Raw genomic sequence first — 14,743 nt, 5'->3', positions numbered from 1 at the left:
ATATTCAAAACATGTGAAGATTTACTTTATTACTTGAAGAGTTACAGGTTTGTGCTAAGGCACACCTGAAGGTACCTGGTTTCTGCTGTATATTTCCCAATATGTGGCAAGTCTCATATAATATAAGCTTATTTTTTAATTGATGTATGTTCCTGGCTTAAAAGCTTCAAAAGGAAAGTCTGCATTTTGGGCCAATTTATACTTTAATATTGCTCACTTGCATCCTCTGTAACTGCAACTGAAGCTCAGTTCAGTGGACTATCCCACAGTGAGTGATCAGATAACTGACCATACGAAAACCATTATGCACACGCATGGCTAAAGAATCCAGTCAAGGACATACACCTGTTGGTGATCAGTCCTTGTGTTTTCAGTTTTTATTTTTTAAGCATAAAAACACCAAAGGTGCATGGTGGCATTTCCCTCACTTAAAAGCAGTGCATATAAACTACACCATACAATTAAGAATCACAACACAGGCAGGATGGTAATAAATTAAACAAAACAAGTGAACTAATTAACATACTTCCAAAACAGAAAAAAACAAGTTTTAAAACATTGTATACCTCAGTGAAGTAGCAGCTGCTCTTATCAAGAACCATATATTCTCTTAGTACAGTATTTTGCAATTTATTGCCTTTTCCGCCTTGGAAAAATTATGTAACAGCCATACTGCCCATATTGACATTTTTTGGCCTTTTATAAGTAATAGTTTTTGAAGCCAGGCATTCAGATATCCATTAAGTCAGCTACTTGAAAAAAGTTTTTTTTTTTTTTATCTCTTTCAGAATGCTCCAAAAGAGTGATTCAGATAACTCATAAAAGGATTAATTCATTAATGATGAAATGATGAACTTCATAAAATATAAATGTCCTTCCCCACCTAATGTGTTATCTATGATTATAAAGCATGATGTAGTCACAACATCCACATGTTCAGTTCAGTTCAGGTGCTCAATTGTGTCTGACTCTTTATGATCCCATGGACTGCAGTATGCCAGGTTTCCCTGTCCATCACCAACTCCTGAAGTTGGCTCAAACTCATGTCCATTGAGTTGGTGATCATCCAACCACCTTATCCTCTGTCGTCCCCTTCTCCTTCAGCTTCAGTCTTTCCCAGCATCAGGGTCTTTTCTAAGGAGTCAGTTCTTTGCATCAGGTGGATGCAAAAAACTAGAGCTTCAGCTTCAGCATCAGTCCTTCCAGTGAATATTCAGGATTGATTTCCTTTAGGACGGACGGGTTGGATCTCCTTGAAGTCCAAGGGACTCTCAAGAGTCTCCTCCAACATCACAGTTCAAAAGCATCAATTCTTCAGTGTTCAGCTTTCTTTATAGTCCAACTCACACATCCATACATGACTACTGGAAAAACCATAGCTTCGACTAGATGGAACTTTGTCAGCAAAGCAATGCCTTCACTTTTTAATATGCTGTCTAGGTTTGTTATAGCTATTCTTCCAAGGAGCAAGCATCTTTTAATTTCATGGCTGCAGTTACCAACTGCAGTGATTTTGGAGCCCAAGAAAAAAAAGTCTGTCACTGTTTCCACTGTTTCCCCATCAATTTGCCATGAAGTGATGGGACCAGATGCCATGATCTTAGTTTTCTGAATGTTGAGTTTTAAGCCAACTTTTTCACTCTCCTCTTTCACTTTCATCAAGAGGCTCTTTAGTTCCTCTTTGCTCTCTGCCATCAGGGTGGTGTCATTTGTATATCTGAGGTTATTGATATTTCTCCTGGCAATCTGGATACATGTACCAGATTTCTATTTTGATGACCTCGGTACAGAATGATGATTAGGGTCAAAAGGCCCATGCATCCTGGAAAGCTTAGGGAAAAGGGTCCTTGAGTAAGTTGATATGACCAGGTTCCTTTTCCAACTTACCAAAAATGATTCCAGAGAGTGTAGCTCGTTTTCCTGTTTGCTTATGATAAAATACTTGGTCTTCGATTACCACTTTATGACACTCAAACTTCACTGCCATCCTGAGAAAACTTCGTCCTGAAAAAGGAAAATTATTTTCTTTACCCAAGGTCTTTTCCCCTTGTATTAATATCCCATGAGATTATTAGCTCTGGAGGAAAGAATTCAGTGGCAAAATTCCATATTTGCTCATGAAATTCACTCCCAGCTTCCACTCACACATCAGTAGAGAAGCTCCTCACTCCCTCTACCCTCTCTGCACGCTTCCCCTCAGCTTCTTCTGACACCCACACTGGTGTGCTTTGTTTTGTTTTTCCTACTGAACCAAAAGTCCCTTTTATTAGCAGAGGCTCTTCTTTAGGCAGAGTATATATACATACTTCATGCCTGTTAGGACAGACAAGTATTTAAGTTTACAAAAAGTGCTTGGTACTGGCTAGTCCACAGAGACAGGAAATGGAGTCTGCTCACTCCTCTAGGTGCTAAGCCCCCCGTGCTCTTTCACTCCTCCTATGGGCTACAGGAAGGATGTCTCAAAACCTAATGCATTATCAAGCCTTAGAGAAATTTAAGCAAAGTCAGCGGAGTTGACAGCTGTTTTACCCCCTCTTTCTTTTCCTAGAAATGCTGTGTAATCTTTTTGGAAAAAGCAAACAAAACCAGCACCACCAACAAAACACAACAACAGCAACAAAACAGAACAAAACCCCCCAAACTCCTTCGTGCCATTGACTCCTTTGCATGTTAAACAGTTTGCTTTTGCATTTTTAAATACAAGTGAATAAAATGGCTGCTTGCAAAGGTGACCTAGCGACAAAGTGCGCGCGTCCAACTGCGGGCTCCGTACTTACCGACGCGCGCCCCCGGGTATGGTAAGTAACCTTTCTGTGCTTCGGTTTCCTCACTGGAGATGGGTTATTGACGGAAAATGATAAATACTCACCTTACAGGGTTGCCGTCAGGAGTAAATGAGCTAAACTATGGAAATTATTTCAGAATAGAGTTGGCACTCAGTAAATATTTGATTAATTAATGCAATTTAACAGAATAAATATGTTCTAGAATCCAAGTAGTTTCAACTTTGATTTTTGTGCAGTTAGAGTGATACATTGCACTTTAGTAAGTGGAGACAAGAATCTGAGCTCATGGGAGATTTTTACGAATGAAGTGGATCAGGCACTGATGTTAAAGAAAAGTAAGACACCTTCATGGAGAATGACTGAGTGCCACACTCTGAGCCTGGCATTTTTCAAGTGTCATTGCATATAAGTCTCTTAACAGTTCTTCTGAAGTAGACACAATCAATTCCACTGTACAGATGAGATAAAACAGCTCAGAAATGTTGATTACTTCAAATCACACTTACCCCAGCACCAGTCAGTGGTAGAGGTAGGATTCTAATCCTGTATCATTTAAAAAAACAAACATAACATGGAAAAAGGAAGAAGGCAGGTTGTGCAGGTAAAGTGATTTTCTGAAAAGGTGATTATTGAATGGATCATTGACAAGGTTTATGATCCAAAGCTTCCCAGGTGGCACAGTGGTAAAGAACTCGCCTGCCAATGCAGGAGATGTAGGAGACGTGGGTTCAATCCCTGGGTCAGGAAGATCCCCCGAAGAAGAAAAGGGCAACACACTCCAGTTTTCTTGCCTAGAGAATCCCATGGACAGAGGAGCCTAGGGGGCTACACTCTATGGGTCACAAAGAGTCAGATATGACTGAACTCAGCACAGTTACAATTACAGTGATCCAAATATAGTTTGATATCTCTTAGAACTAGCTTTGAGGTAGAGATTCAGACTACACACGATACTTTTAGTCTAGCAAAGAATGCCAATGTACATATCAACAGCACACTCAAAAACCATCAGAGATAGAAAGCGACCCAGAAAACCATGTAGTCCAACCTCCTCCATTAACAGCTAAGAGACAGAAGTGAAATGGCAAGGTCAGTGTCATATAGGTGATTAGTGGCTGAAGTAGCCAGGATTCCTCTGGTCCCAACACTCCTCCCCTTGGCAGCATGCAGGATAGCCAACTGGATCACCATGCTTTTAAATCCACCCATTTGGATGCATGTAAATTCTAGTTCATTTTAAACACCCCAATCCCTACTTTGGCATTTAAACCTAAAACAAGTATTAGAGTGATTCTTAAAATTCGTTGGGAATATACAGTAAATAGTAAGAACATTCTCTGGTGAAAATAAAGTTTCTATGATCTAGAACCTTCTTTTTAAAAACTAAAATTCTGGGATTGTTGTATTTTGTCAAACAAGAGTAAAAATTAAATATTGTCTGGGTAGGAAAGCCCTTTAAAGGAAAATATTGCTCTTCTTCACACAGAGAGGAATTAAAAAGTTCTTTAACTTTTTTGTTGTTATTGTTATATTACATTCATTCACCAAATAGTTACTGAACAGCTAAAATAGCAGGAGTTCTACCTTCCTTGCATATTTCACAGCACCCATTGTAGTGTAGGCTTTCAGTAGTCATCGATTGATTGGTGGTATCTTCTCCCATGTTCAATATATTAGAAGGCTTCAGGACAAAAGTCACTGAGGTTATGTCAGCTACTATTGATGTCCTGGAGGTGAAGGGTATACAGGTTAAGGATATGGAAGTGAAGGAAGGAGACAGCTCTTGACTATTCAATGATTGTGTTGTCCTGAACCATGCAGAATAGTATGTACTTTCTTAGTTATAATCAGTAATGCAAAGTCCAAAGTTTCATAATTTCTTTCATTGTGTATGAATCAAAAGTGTATAATCAATTGTTTTATTTCTTAGGCTGGCAAGCATCAGGCTGTGTGATGGTAGCCATATTAAAAAAAGGCATTATCTAATTATGTCATAGTACACAGTTCTATCATAAGGCCAAATCTTGTTCATGCAGGTTATAAAAGACAGATGAAAAACACATTATCCACTGCTTCAACAATACTACCTTATTATAAACATAAGGAAGCTAAAAGTGCTAGATCTTGGGCCACTCAAGCTTTTTGACCTAAACTTCAAAGTACACAAAACCTAACTATGTAGAAAGGCTTTTGGATTGCTAGCAATGTAGAGAGAAAGGAAATACTGAAGGGAAAGATGAAGATTGGAAGAACACAATTTTCAGTGATTCTTACATCAGACACTTAGCTGGTCAGCAAATAAATTGTTAACTGAAAAGAAATTGGCATATGAACTAAGTGAGTTTTTCAAGCAAAACATCCTGGAATAAAGGAATGCTACTAGGCTGAATAAGCAACGAAACCACAATTAGCCACAGACTGGCTGGATATCGGTGAGCCTATAAAACCTAGCAAAGATTTACTTGCCTTATTGTGTAGACGGTGAAGCACAAGTTCCGGCAGATGATATTGAAAAGTCAATAATCATGGAGCAATTGATCTTAATTCATCACATGGGTCTCTCCACTTTCTTGTACCATAGCAAAATTAACTTGGGGTTTAAGGGACAAACGTTACAATCTCAAGATTTTTGTTCTACATTAGCCATTCAGTGGAAAAGACTTGGGATGGCAAACTAAGTGGTGGTGATAGGAATCTCTAAAAAGATCCACAAATGTGATGGCCAACACATACTCGGGCCTCAATTATACACTTACACAAACACAAGAGATGGTGCTTGCAATGATATGTATCAATATTTAATGGATATTCATTATGGTAAATTCAGCAAATTTCACACTCAGTAAGTTAGTCATCAATACTGGTGATGCAGGGTGCTACCTGCTTGGCTCGGTTTTCCTGCCATCATGGCTCTGAAGACATAGTTTAAACCCTTAGGAAATTCCAAGGACATTATGATTTGAATTTTCATGAATGCACCTGGCAACTGGTCTGTTAAGTGCTGAATGATTCTGCAAACCTGGCTATCCAGATTAGTTAATAAACACTGTTTGCTCACTGTAGTAGGGAAGGATGGTTGATGGTGCACATGTGATTAGTTCAGTTAGCAAATACATTCTGAAGACTGAAAATATGCCCATCCACTGTGCTAGACAAAATCATGCTGCCTATATTAAAAGAGCTTACTGTCTAGTGAAGCATCCTGTAATTTAGAAATACGGTATCAGTTGAGTTCAGTTCAGTCGCTCAGTCGTGTCCGACTCTTTCGACTCCATGAAATACGGTATAATTATATTTAAAGCAAATATACATAATTCATTAAAGATGCTTTCTAGGTACCATCGATTGCATTCAGCAATTTCCTACATAGTTTTCAAAGATTCTGATTCTCAATACAATATTGATTGTAAGAGTTAAGATGATGTTTGATCTATTATGATATCAAAACAATAATAAAAACCTAATACTTGGTTCCTACTATCCACATTTTTCTCTATTCTAGACCTTTGGTTTATGATGACAAAATGCACTACAAATATTAAAGCGGTGATGAATTACTTTGGTCTGACCTTCCCAACACCTACGTGGATTCCAAATATTAACAAATGTCTCTTCACGTAAGTTGTGGATAACTTGGGAATTAGCTCCCAGGATGCTACCAGCAAAAGGTAAGTAATTCTGTTGGTAACAGTATCACTTTTGTAAACTGATCAAACATTGCTTTCTACAGATAACAGCCGAGTTACAGACCCCAGAAGATTTTAACGTTTTCTTCTTTCTTCTGTAGATCCCTACTTTGTTCCCAGTTCACTTATAATCACTGTCTGAGAAGAGCAATCAACACTAAATATTTAAGGGTAATGAAAATTTAGCCTGAACATCTACTTGCATGAACATTGCATGGGAAAGTTTTCCTTTAGCTGCTCTGTGGTACCAGTATTTGAGCCCGTTCATCCCACTGAGAACTATAAAGAGTCCCAAAGGGCAAAATTAAGGGTAGACAACATCTGACCTCAATCATGGGCGTCAGGATAAGAAATGCACAACACATGGTCACAACTCAAAAGCAGTGATGTCAAGGTTACTGCAGAGGATGGCAGCTGTTCAGTTGGACATCTGGATCTCGGTGGCTCCAGAACCGATTGTTCTCACATGACATCTGTCCATGAGAAGCTCAGCCCACCTTCAGTAACAGTTCTCAGAATCTGAATGAAATTTTCATGTAATGCCCAACGAATAATACATTTTCACATGTACAAAATATTCTCGTTTCTGGAAAGTAAACATTGCCCAAAAGCAAAATATTAAAACAAGAAGGATTATTTTGGGTTGTATGGCTGTGCCAAACTGATCCTTCGCCTTTAGTGTTTACACTCAGAAGAGATCAAGGACAATGGAAGGGTTCTGGCTGTCTTCCTATGGTATTTGATACTATCTAAATATGCAGAACTTTGTACTTACCTTTCAAAAGTTTACTTTCCTTCTCTCTTCTGAGAACAATAACCAGCAAAATGTTGATAGGCATGACAGGTTTAGCATGCAAGTCTGCTATATCAATTTCAAATAGTGCATCACTATTACAATCGGTAAGCAGGAATTAAGAAGTATGAGCACATTTAAACATACATATCTGGCTAATCAAATTTATCAGTACATTAAGTGAAGAAATTATATTTAAATTCTTTAAAATTATAAGGTTAAGGTTGGTAATATGTACAGAAAACCTTTTTTAGCCAACTAAACAAGACATACTAGATTCACACTAATTAATGAATGATACGGAAATGTGACAGACAGTTGAATTAATGGAAATAATGCTTTCTTGGATAGAAGGTCACTAGTCCTGAGTAATATATGAACATAACTATGTGGTTGGCACAGTCCCTGATCAACAATGGGAAGACTTTCCAAAGCATATAGCAGCAGGTGTAATATGATGCATCTGTATATTCAAATGGCTTTTATAAAAAAAATTATCTATATATCTACCTGGTATGAATTTCAAGCCCTAAAATAACTGAAGACATTTCAAACACAGTTGAGGGGTTATGCTATCTGAAACTTATTTGGTTTTGTTATTTATGCAAGACCTGCACATTTCAGTAATTTTAGTGCTGCAGTTGGCTAGCTGGGGGTGTAAGTTCCTCAGCAAAGTCTCTGGATGGGTCCTGTCACAGTGTGGCTGCTCAAAAAACAAGCACTCTTTCAAAAACCATACTTTCTTTGATGGATGGCATAGTGTAATATTTAATTCAAGTGTTCAGAAACTGAAAGAAGTGCTTGAAAAGCTTTAGTTAAGAGAATTGGAGAATTCTGTATAGATTTTGATTTAGTCCATTTCTAAGTGTATACAGGGATGGGGAAGCAACCTGATTTGAAACCAGTCAAATGATCAATGATACATAATGGAGGGTAACAAAATGTAAGATAAAAAGCCAAGACAAATTCTATTTAGCCATTAATTTATCAGAGGATAAAGAGATGGAACAATGTAATAAATATCTGGTCTTAGTTACAGACAATGAGGAAACGTTGGATGAGACTTAAACATTCAACAGTCATTAAATCAAAATCTTTCTGAAAGTGACAATGTCAGAGTCTGGAAATGTTACTCTGACACACAGTGGATGACTGTGAGCCATTGGTATAGACAGGAAAAATTGAAATCACATGTAAAATGACAATATAGAACTAATGCCCCAAATCTCTCAAGTTCTGGGAGGAAACAGGATAAAAATTCAGCCCCAAAGAAGTTCACATCCTTTTGATAATCAAATATTAGTCTACATTTCACCAGAGAGAAGAGCTATACCTGTAGGTCCTGATTTCATTAGATGCCCTGGTGATGATTCTGAATGGTTGACAAGCTCTTATTAATAGATGCTTGCTAGATGAAACAAAGAAGTGACCTCGAATAGTAAATCAAGCACCTTTGGAAGCTGCTTTATCTCCTTAACCTGGATGACCTGGGCCTGGAGTCATAGTTTTTGGATACCTGGGAGAATATATATTAGGAACTGGAAAATATATATATATTTTTTTTTTGGTTTTGGGATAGAGACTAAAACTCAGAGAAGGCTGTAATCAAATGAACTTTTAAGTTCATATGACTCTTAAACTTGAGCATTCATCAGAATCACCTAGAAGACTTATTAGAACCTAGACTGCTGGCACTTTCCCCAGTTTCTGAATCCTTAGGTCTGGAGATGAGAAATTTGTAGTTCTTACAAGCTGCTAGGTGCTTGCTATTGGTGCCACTGGTTTGGGGACCACACTTTGACAACCAGTGCTATAAGGAATACTGAATAAAAAGATATGTATTTTCCTCAGAAAACTATGATTTGTCCTCAGTGGAATCTAATCAGTAGGTTTATGCACAGTTAAAATTTTAAAAATGAGCAATGACCCACCACTGTTAATTTGGAACAGTCAAACTAACCTCACCAAAGGCTGCTCCAATGGAAAAAGTGGGAAACTCTTTCCACGGTACACACTGGCTTTACTGGCTGTGGTCTTAAGTCAAAGCACAGAATGAACCTTGGCCAGCAGCGTGAGGTCTCTCAAGTTTGCAGCTGTTGGGAGGAGACTGCTCTGCCAGTGACTCTGGGCAGGAAGTTCCTTGTTAGAACTGATGCATCTATTTTATTCAGCTTGGAGTGAAAATAAATAAATAAAAAGAGGCCAAAGTCTCCAGGCTTCTCTGAACTTCTTTTAACTGCCTGACCTCCCCAAAGCCACCACATTAGATGGCTTTGCCACCATGGCTGCTTTACTTCCGGTAACCAAAGGCTTGAGGTTCGGCGTGATGGGAAGTTTTCAAAATGGCCATCATAAATCACACCTGTGGAATAAATAAGATGAAAATCCCAAATGACAGGCAAACACAGGGCACTCAGACTGAAAGAAAATATCTGCAATAAGGCCACTCTGCATCCCAGTCCACATGGCCAGTGAGCAGCCCGCCAAGAACATTAAGAAACAGTGTCATTTCCATCAGAAATGGGACTTTATGGTACACAAGTTCAGCAGGACTTCTCACAACGCTGCCTTCCAGGACCTTGCATCAGATAAAGGATGGAGGGCTACTGCAGTTTCTTCTTTCAAGTAAACAGTTTAAGATATTGTTGTTGAATGTGACACAGCTTCCTCTGTGTTCATATCATTTTACAGAACTCCTGCCACTCTCCATTCCCTTATTCAGCTAAGTGCTCAGCAATAATGGACAAACAAAATCTAAACCAGCGTTACCACTACCCTAGGGATAACACCGAGTGAGAGTTATGCTGTATGATCTGATAATAGCTGGCTTTGGGACCTGAAAAGGAAAAAAAAAATCTTGTAAGGGGATATATTAAGACATTTAGATTTTAAATCCTAAGTCCAACATGACGCATATTTTGGGAATTGCTCTGTTGGCTTTAAGGTTTTAAAAAAAAAAGGATAGAAATAAGTCCTGATATATGAAATACATATTGTTGTTCAGTCGCTAAGTCATGTTTGACTCTCTGCGATCCCATGCTGGACTGCAGCATGCCAGGCTTCCCTGACCCTCACTAGCTCTTGGAGTTTGCGCAAACTTATGTCCATTGAGTCAATGAAGCCATCTAGCCATCTCATTCTCTGTCACCCTCTTTTCTTGCCCTCATTCTTTCCCAGCATCAGGGTCCTTCCCAGTGAGTCAGCTCGTCTCATCAGATGGCCAAACTGCTTGAAAAACAGCTGTGTACCATCACACAAGGATGAAGAGAAACAGTCTTGTCTTACCAAGAGAAGTCTTTCAGACCTAGTTAACAGACCAGCCAGATCATTAAAAAAAACAACTTGTGTTTCATGTGTTAATCTCACTAACTCTTTATGGTGCCATTGTCTTGGTATCTTGAAATGCATGCCCAGGCATGTGAGCATGACTCCAGTCTACCAGCTGGCCCAAATCAAGGACACAACTGGCTTCCAAAGATCCTTGAAGAAATGACTATGGATCCCAGGGGAAGAAATGAGAGACACTTGGAGGGAAAAAAATATTTCCAACTGAAATATATTATGTCAAGAACAAAGAGAGATGCACAATCTTGAAGTACAAGTTTTCATGCTATTGGCCGAGCTGGGGCTTTTAAAAGCCATTTGAACCCTTGGTGGCTTCAAATGATTCAGAAATAAATTGAAATCTTTGCGAGGGAAAAAAAAGGAGGCTGTAATTTGATGGAAAGCAAATCATAAAAATAAGATGTGTCCCATTGTCACAGGCAAAGTCCATAAAAAATTCACAGGAAATAAAAATAGAATATGGGTAATAAAATAAAATCTAACTTTTTTTCCCCTTGGTCGTTAGTCTAGTTCCACTTGCTTATAGCAAGCAGAGGCCTCCAATCCGGCCTTTCAGACCAGAGTTCCCAAGGCCAAATGGCCATTCTGGACGGAGCTCCAATGGGCTATGCCGAAGGCAACTCATACACTGATTCAAGATGATGGTAGTGGGCCGTGTGCAGAGACACCACACCCAACAACTGTGATCTGGGGTCTCAGTGGCCCAGCTGTGCCCCCCTCACCAGACCCCTGCCCCCTTTCCTCCCTGCTGCTGGGACCCCTATAAAGCAGCCCCACCCATGGCCAGTCCAGGAGACTGTGTCCTCCAGAGCTCATACCTCTTCATTCTCTGATCAAAGAGGAGCTTCTTGTTCTATTGGCTTGATCAACACTGGGCAGAAGGACCCTTGCTGGGGGACCAACTCTGGAGGCTTGGTAACACTTTCAAAAACAGCATGATTTTACAAAAATATGAAGCCAGAATCTAAAGGATTTTGTCCAACTAGTTACAAATGAACATATGATGTTATCCTTCTTTCCCTCAGAATAAGACATTTTCTCTTATGACATCTGAACTGGTGGTGGTTTAATATTCACTAATTTTGTTTAAAAAAATATTGCTTCAAGCCAATATTCTGATCTTTTATTTTCAGTCGAGTATACAGATGACACAGAGCTCCTATATCTAAGGATAAGTGGTAATTTTTGCTTTTTATTTAAATAATGCCAGTCAAAATGCTTTACCAAAGGATGAAAAATGAGAGGGTGTCAACTTGTGAGTATCTATAGAGAGATGACAGAAGACAGTCTGGGCATAAATGCCCACCATCTGCCAGTTTGAGGAAAACAGCATTCATTCCAGGGAATGGCAAGTATGCAACCAATGCCGTAGAACAAGTTACTGTTATAATTACAGGTTATAAATGTATGGCTCTAATTTGACTACTGCAGCACTTTTTTCATGCCCCCACCTATATGCTCAAAAGCATAAGGTTTTACATTCTGAAAGGTGGTGCATGCATGCTAAGTCGCTTCAGTTATGTCTTTTTGCGACCTTATGGACTGTAGCCTGCCAGGCTCCACTGTCTATGCGAGTCTCCAGGGAATCTTCCCTCCTCCAGGGGATCTTCCCAACCCAGGGCTCAAACCCACTTCTCCTAGGTCTCCTGCATTGGCAGGCAGGTTCTTTACCACCAGCGCCACCTGGGAAACCCCTGAAAGGTGAAGGCCATCAGATTATATGTTTGTTGTTTTTACTGTCCTCCTGAAAGAGAACTAACATGCTGCTATGTTTAGAAATACCACATATTCCTGCAGAGAGCAAGGCAGCGAGTTCAAGCCAATGATTGTCTCATGGCTTTGGACTATGTCAGAATTAAGCTGTATTATGGAGGAAAAGATACCAGCCACAGAAGTATTCCTGGGTTTTCAACCAGGAGAGTAGTCAAAGACACGTGACATTCAAATTCTTTTAATTGGCTGGTCCTTAAAGACATGAAGGTGTTACAAACACCAGTCAGCCAGCCCCTTCATTGTAGGCTGCAGAGATGTATCAGACTCCAGGGGTGAATAGCAGAGGCTGACTTGGGAAAACCCCGAGTGACTTGGTTTGGGTTTGGCTTTGGGTGGGACGTGGGCATGGGGTGGACAGAGCCGCAGAGGCTAAGATGGGGACAGATGTGAGAACTTGAAGGTTCAGCTGGTTTTACCAGAGCACAGCAAATTCGTTTACTTTGTTACTGATCAAAAGCAAGGGAGACTTCCTTGAAATTTATCTGGGGGCTTAGAATCCAAAGTTCTGCTTCTAGATGTAAGCACTTCTCCTAGCCTTAAATGAGATGTGTTGTGTTTTGTACGGAAATGAAACTAAATGGAATCTTTCATGGTTTAAATTTCTTTCCTCAAATAGGGAATAAGCTGATATGTTTTTACTGCTAAACTTTCGGGAACTTAAAAGTTGAAAGATGTGACTATTTTCGTATCATACTTCAGAGCATGAAATGCCTTTATATATAAACTTTCCCAAACTTACTTTCCAGTGAAGGTTCATGGTTTACTTTTGATCCAAGAAAACCAGATGCTTTCGTGAGGACAGCTTCTGCATTTGAAGGCCATGAAAATCACAAATTTTCTGTTTTGTTTTAAATTGAGAGAAAACACTGGGACAGTTTGTTTGGGGAGGGGTGTAAGAATCTTGGAAAAGGAATAGCTTCCTCAGTGATCATTCACATTCTTGGCCTTCACCATATAATGTGTAGTTGGGCTTATAGTACAAATTCTCAGTAAAACAACTTGAGATATTTACCCCTTCCTAAAAAGAGGTTTGCAAAGTAAATACAACACCTAGAGTCGGACACGACTGAGCGACTGAACTGAACTGAACTGAACTGAATTATATGGAAGATATAAGTCCTACACAAAACAATTATTTGTTTTTTAATGATAAGATTCGATACAGATTAGGGAACACGTAATAATCACTGTGATGATAAGAATGTTTTACATACCTCTGACCTGAGCCTTATGCATTTGCCACAGTTGAAAGGAGGAAAATGAAGAAAAAGAGGCTTAACTGCATTCTTAGCTAAGCAGGGAGGTGCTTTTTATCCAATAACCTTTAAACGTCTTATGTGCACGGCTTTGTTCAGCTATAGTAAAAATATGTAATAGTAAATATATCTATTAGTAAAAATATGTAAACTGTAACAAGAAGGAAACTTCCTGATTCTGGTAAGCCGGATGCATAAGATGTTATATAACCAACTGGTTTCCAGCCTTCAAATCAGACATTAGTCAAGGAAATAATAATAACCTTAGCCAATGGGAAAAACATCAAGCCAGATTTCTCCCAGCTGTGTTTCTCCCATCTGCGGCCTTCAGTAACTTCAGTGGAAGTTTAGTGTGTTTAGGGAGAGAGATGGCCAGAAGAATCAAAATTATTAAACTGAAAAGGTCAATCTTCAAATTAAGTCTGGGACCACGATCATTTCCAGAATAAGGTTTATCCTGTCCAATGTCCCAGTGCTGCAAGCAACATGGCCGACCAGCCTCAGCTCAGTGGGGCTGATATCACACATTATCCTGCCAAAGGGGTGAGTAAAGGGAAAGCCGTTCTGGCTCCTGAAATGTGCAAACCAAACTATTAGTGTTTCCTTAGCATTCCTTTTAAATTTCCAACTCAAGCTTATGGTGACTGCAAGAGATAGGAAAAATCCTCAGAGGAGACAAGTCCTTGGATTTAACTCCACATAAACAGAAGGCCAAGGTATTTCGACAAAACTGTTGCTCACAAAAAGTTGACTTTGCCTTTGAAGCTCTGGTGTGTTCCATACTTAAAGTCAGACACCTTCATTCATCCAACCATGGTATAGGGACTTCAGTAATATACAATGCTTTTTTTTGTTTCCAGATTTAAAAAAAAGGCCTTTTATAAGATCCTTTTCTGTTATAAAATCATCACCTAACATGCTTTCAAGGATTTGCCAAGTACATAATCTGAGCTACTTCCACTTTTCAGGCTTAACTAGCCTGATGTAACATTCTTTAATGACCACAGATTTTTTTAAAAAAGCTAATAATCTTTTTTTTTTCTTCACAAAAAGCTAATAATGTTTTAGATCAGTTTCTATTAAATAGAATGGACCACATGAAGT

General features: G+C 39.1%; 1 protein-coding gene and 1 long non-coding RNA gene across 4 annotated transcripts in view; one reads left to right on the top strand and one right to left on the bottom strand.

Annotated features, from left to right (window-relative positions):
- LOC129563525 (uncharacterized) overlaps positions 1-14,743 on the top strand; it is a 34,153-nt gene that overhangs the window by 12,274 nt on the left and 7,136 nt on the right. The window contains exons 2-5 of one of the 3 annotated variants that reach the window (XR_008687352.2): positions 2,549-2,798; positions 6,289-6,454; positions 6,574-6,643; positions 10,443-13,964. This is a non-coding gene — a long non-coding RNA (uncharacterized LOC129563525). Of the gene's footprint in view, positions 1-2,548; positions 2,799-6,288; positions 6,455-6,573; positions 6,644-10,442; positions 13,965-14,743 lie in introns of those variants that run through there. The other 2 variants (XR_016038160.1, XR_016038159.1) reach the window with 2 other exon arrangements.
- CEP128 (centrosomal protein 128) overlaps positions 1,478-14,743 on the bottom strand; it is a 487,012-nt gene continuing 473,746 nt past the window's right edge. The window contains exon 25 of the mRNA XM_088839414.1: positions 1,478-2,004. Coding sequence (XP_088695540.1) covers positions 1,971-2,004 — 34 coding nt within the window. The 3' untranslated portion in view covers positions 1,478-1,970. The remainder of the gene's footprint in view (positions 2,005-14,743) is intronic.

The sequence above is a fragment of the Moschus berezovskii genome, chromosome 9 (assembly GCF_049115385.1).
Source record: "Moschus berezovskii isolate FMDL1 chromosome 9, NW_MosBer_1.0, whole genome shotgun sequence".
NCBI classification, from domain to species: Eukaryota; Metazoa; Chordata; class Mammalia; order Artiodactyla; family Moschidae; genus Moschus; species Moschus berezovskii.
This window is presented reverse-complemented; position numbering and strand designations above follow the sequence as displayed.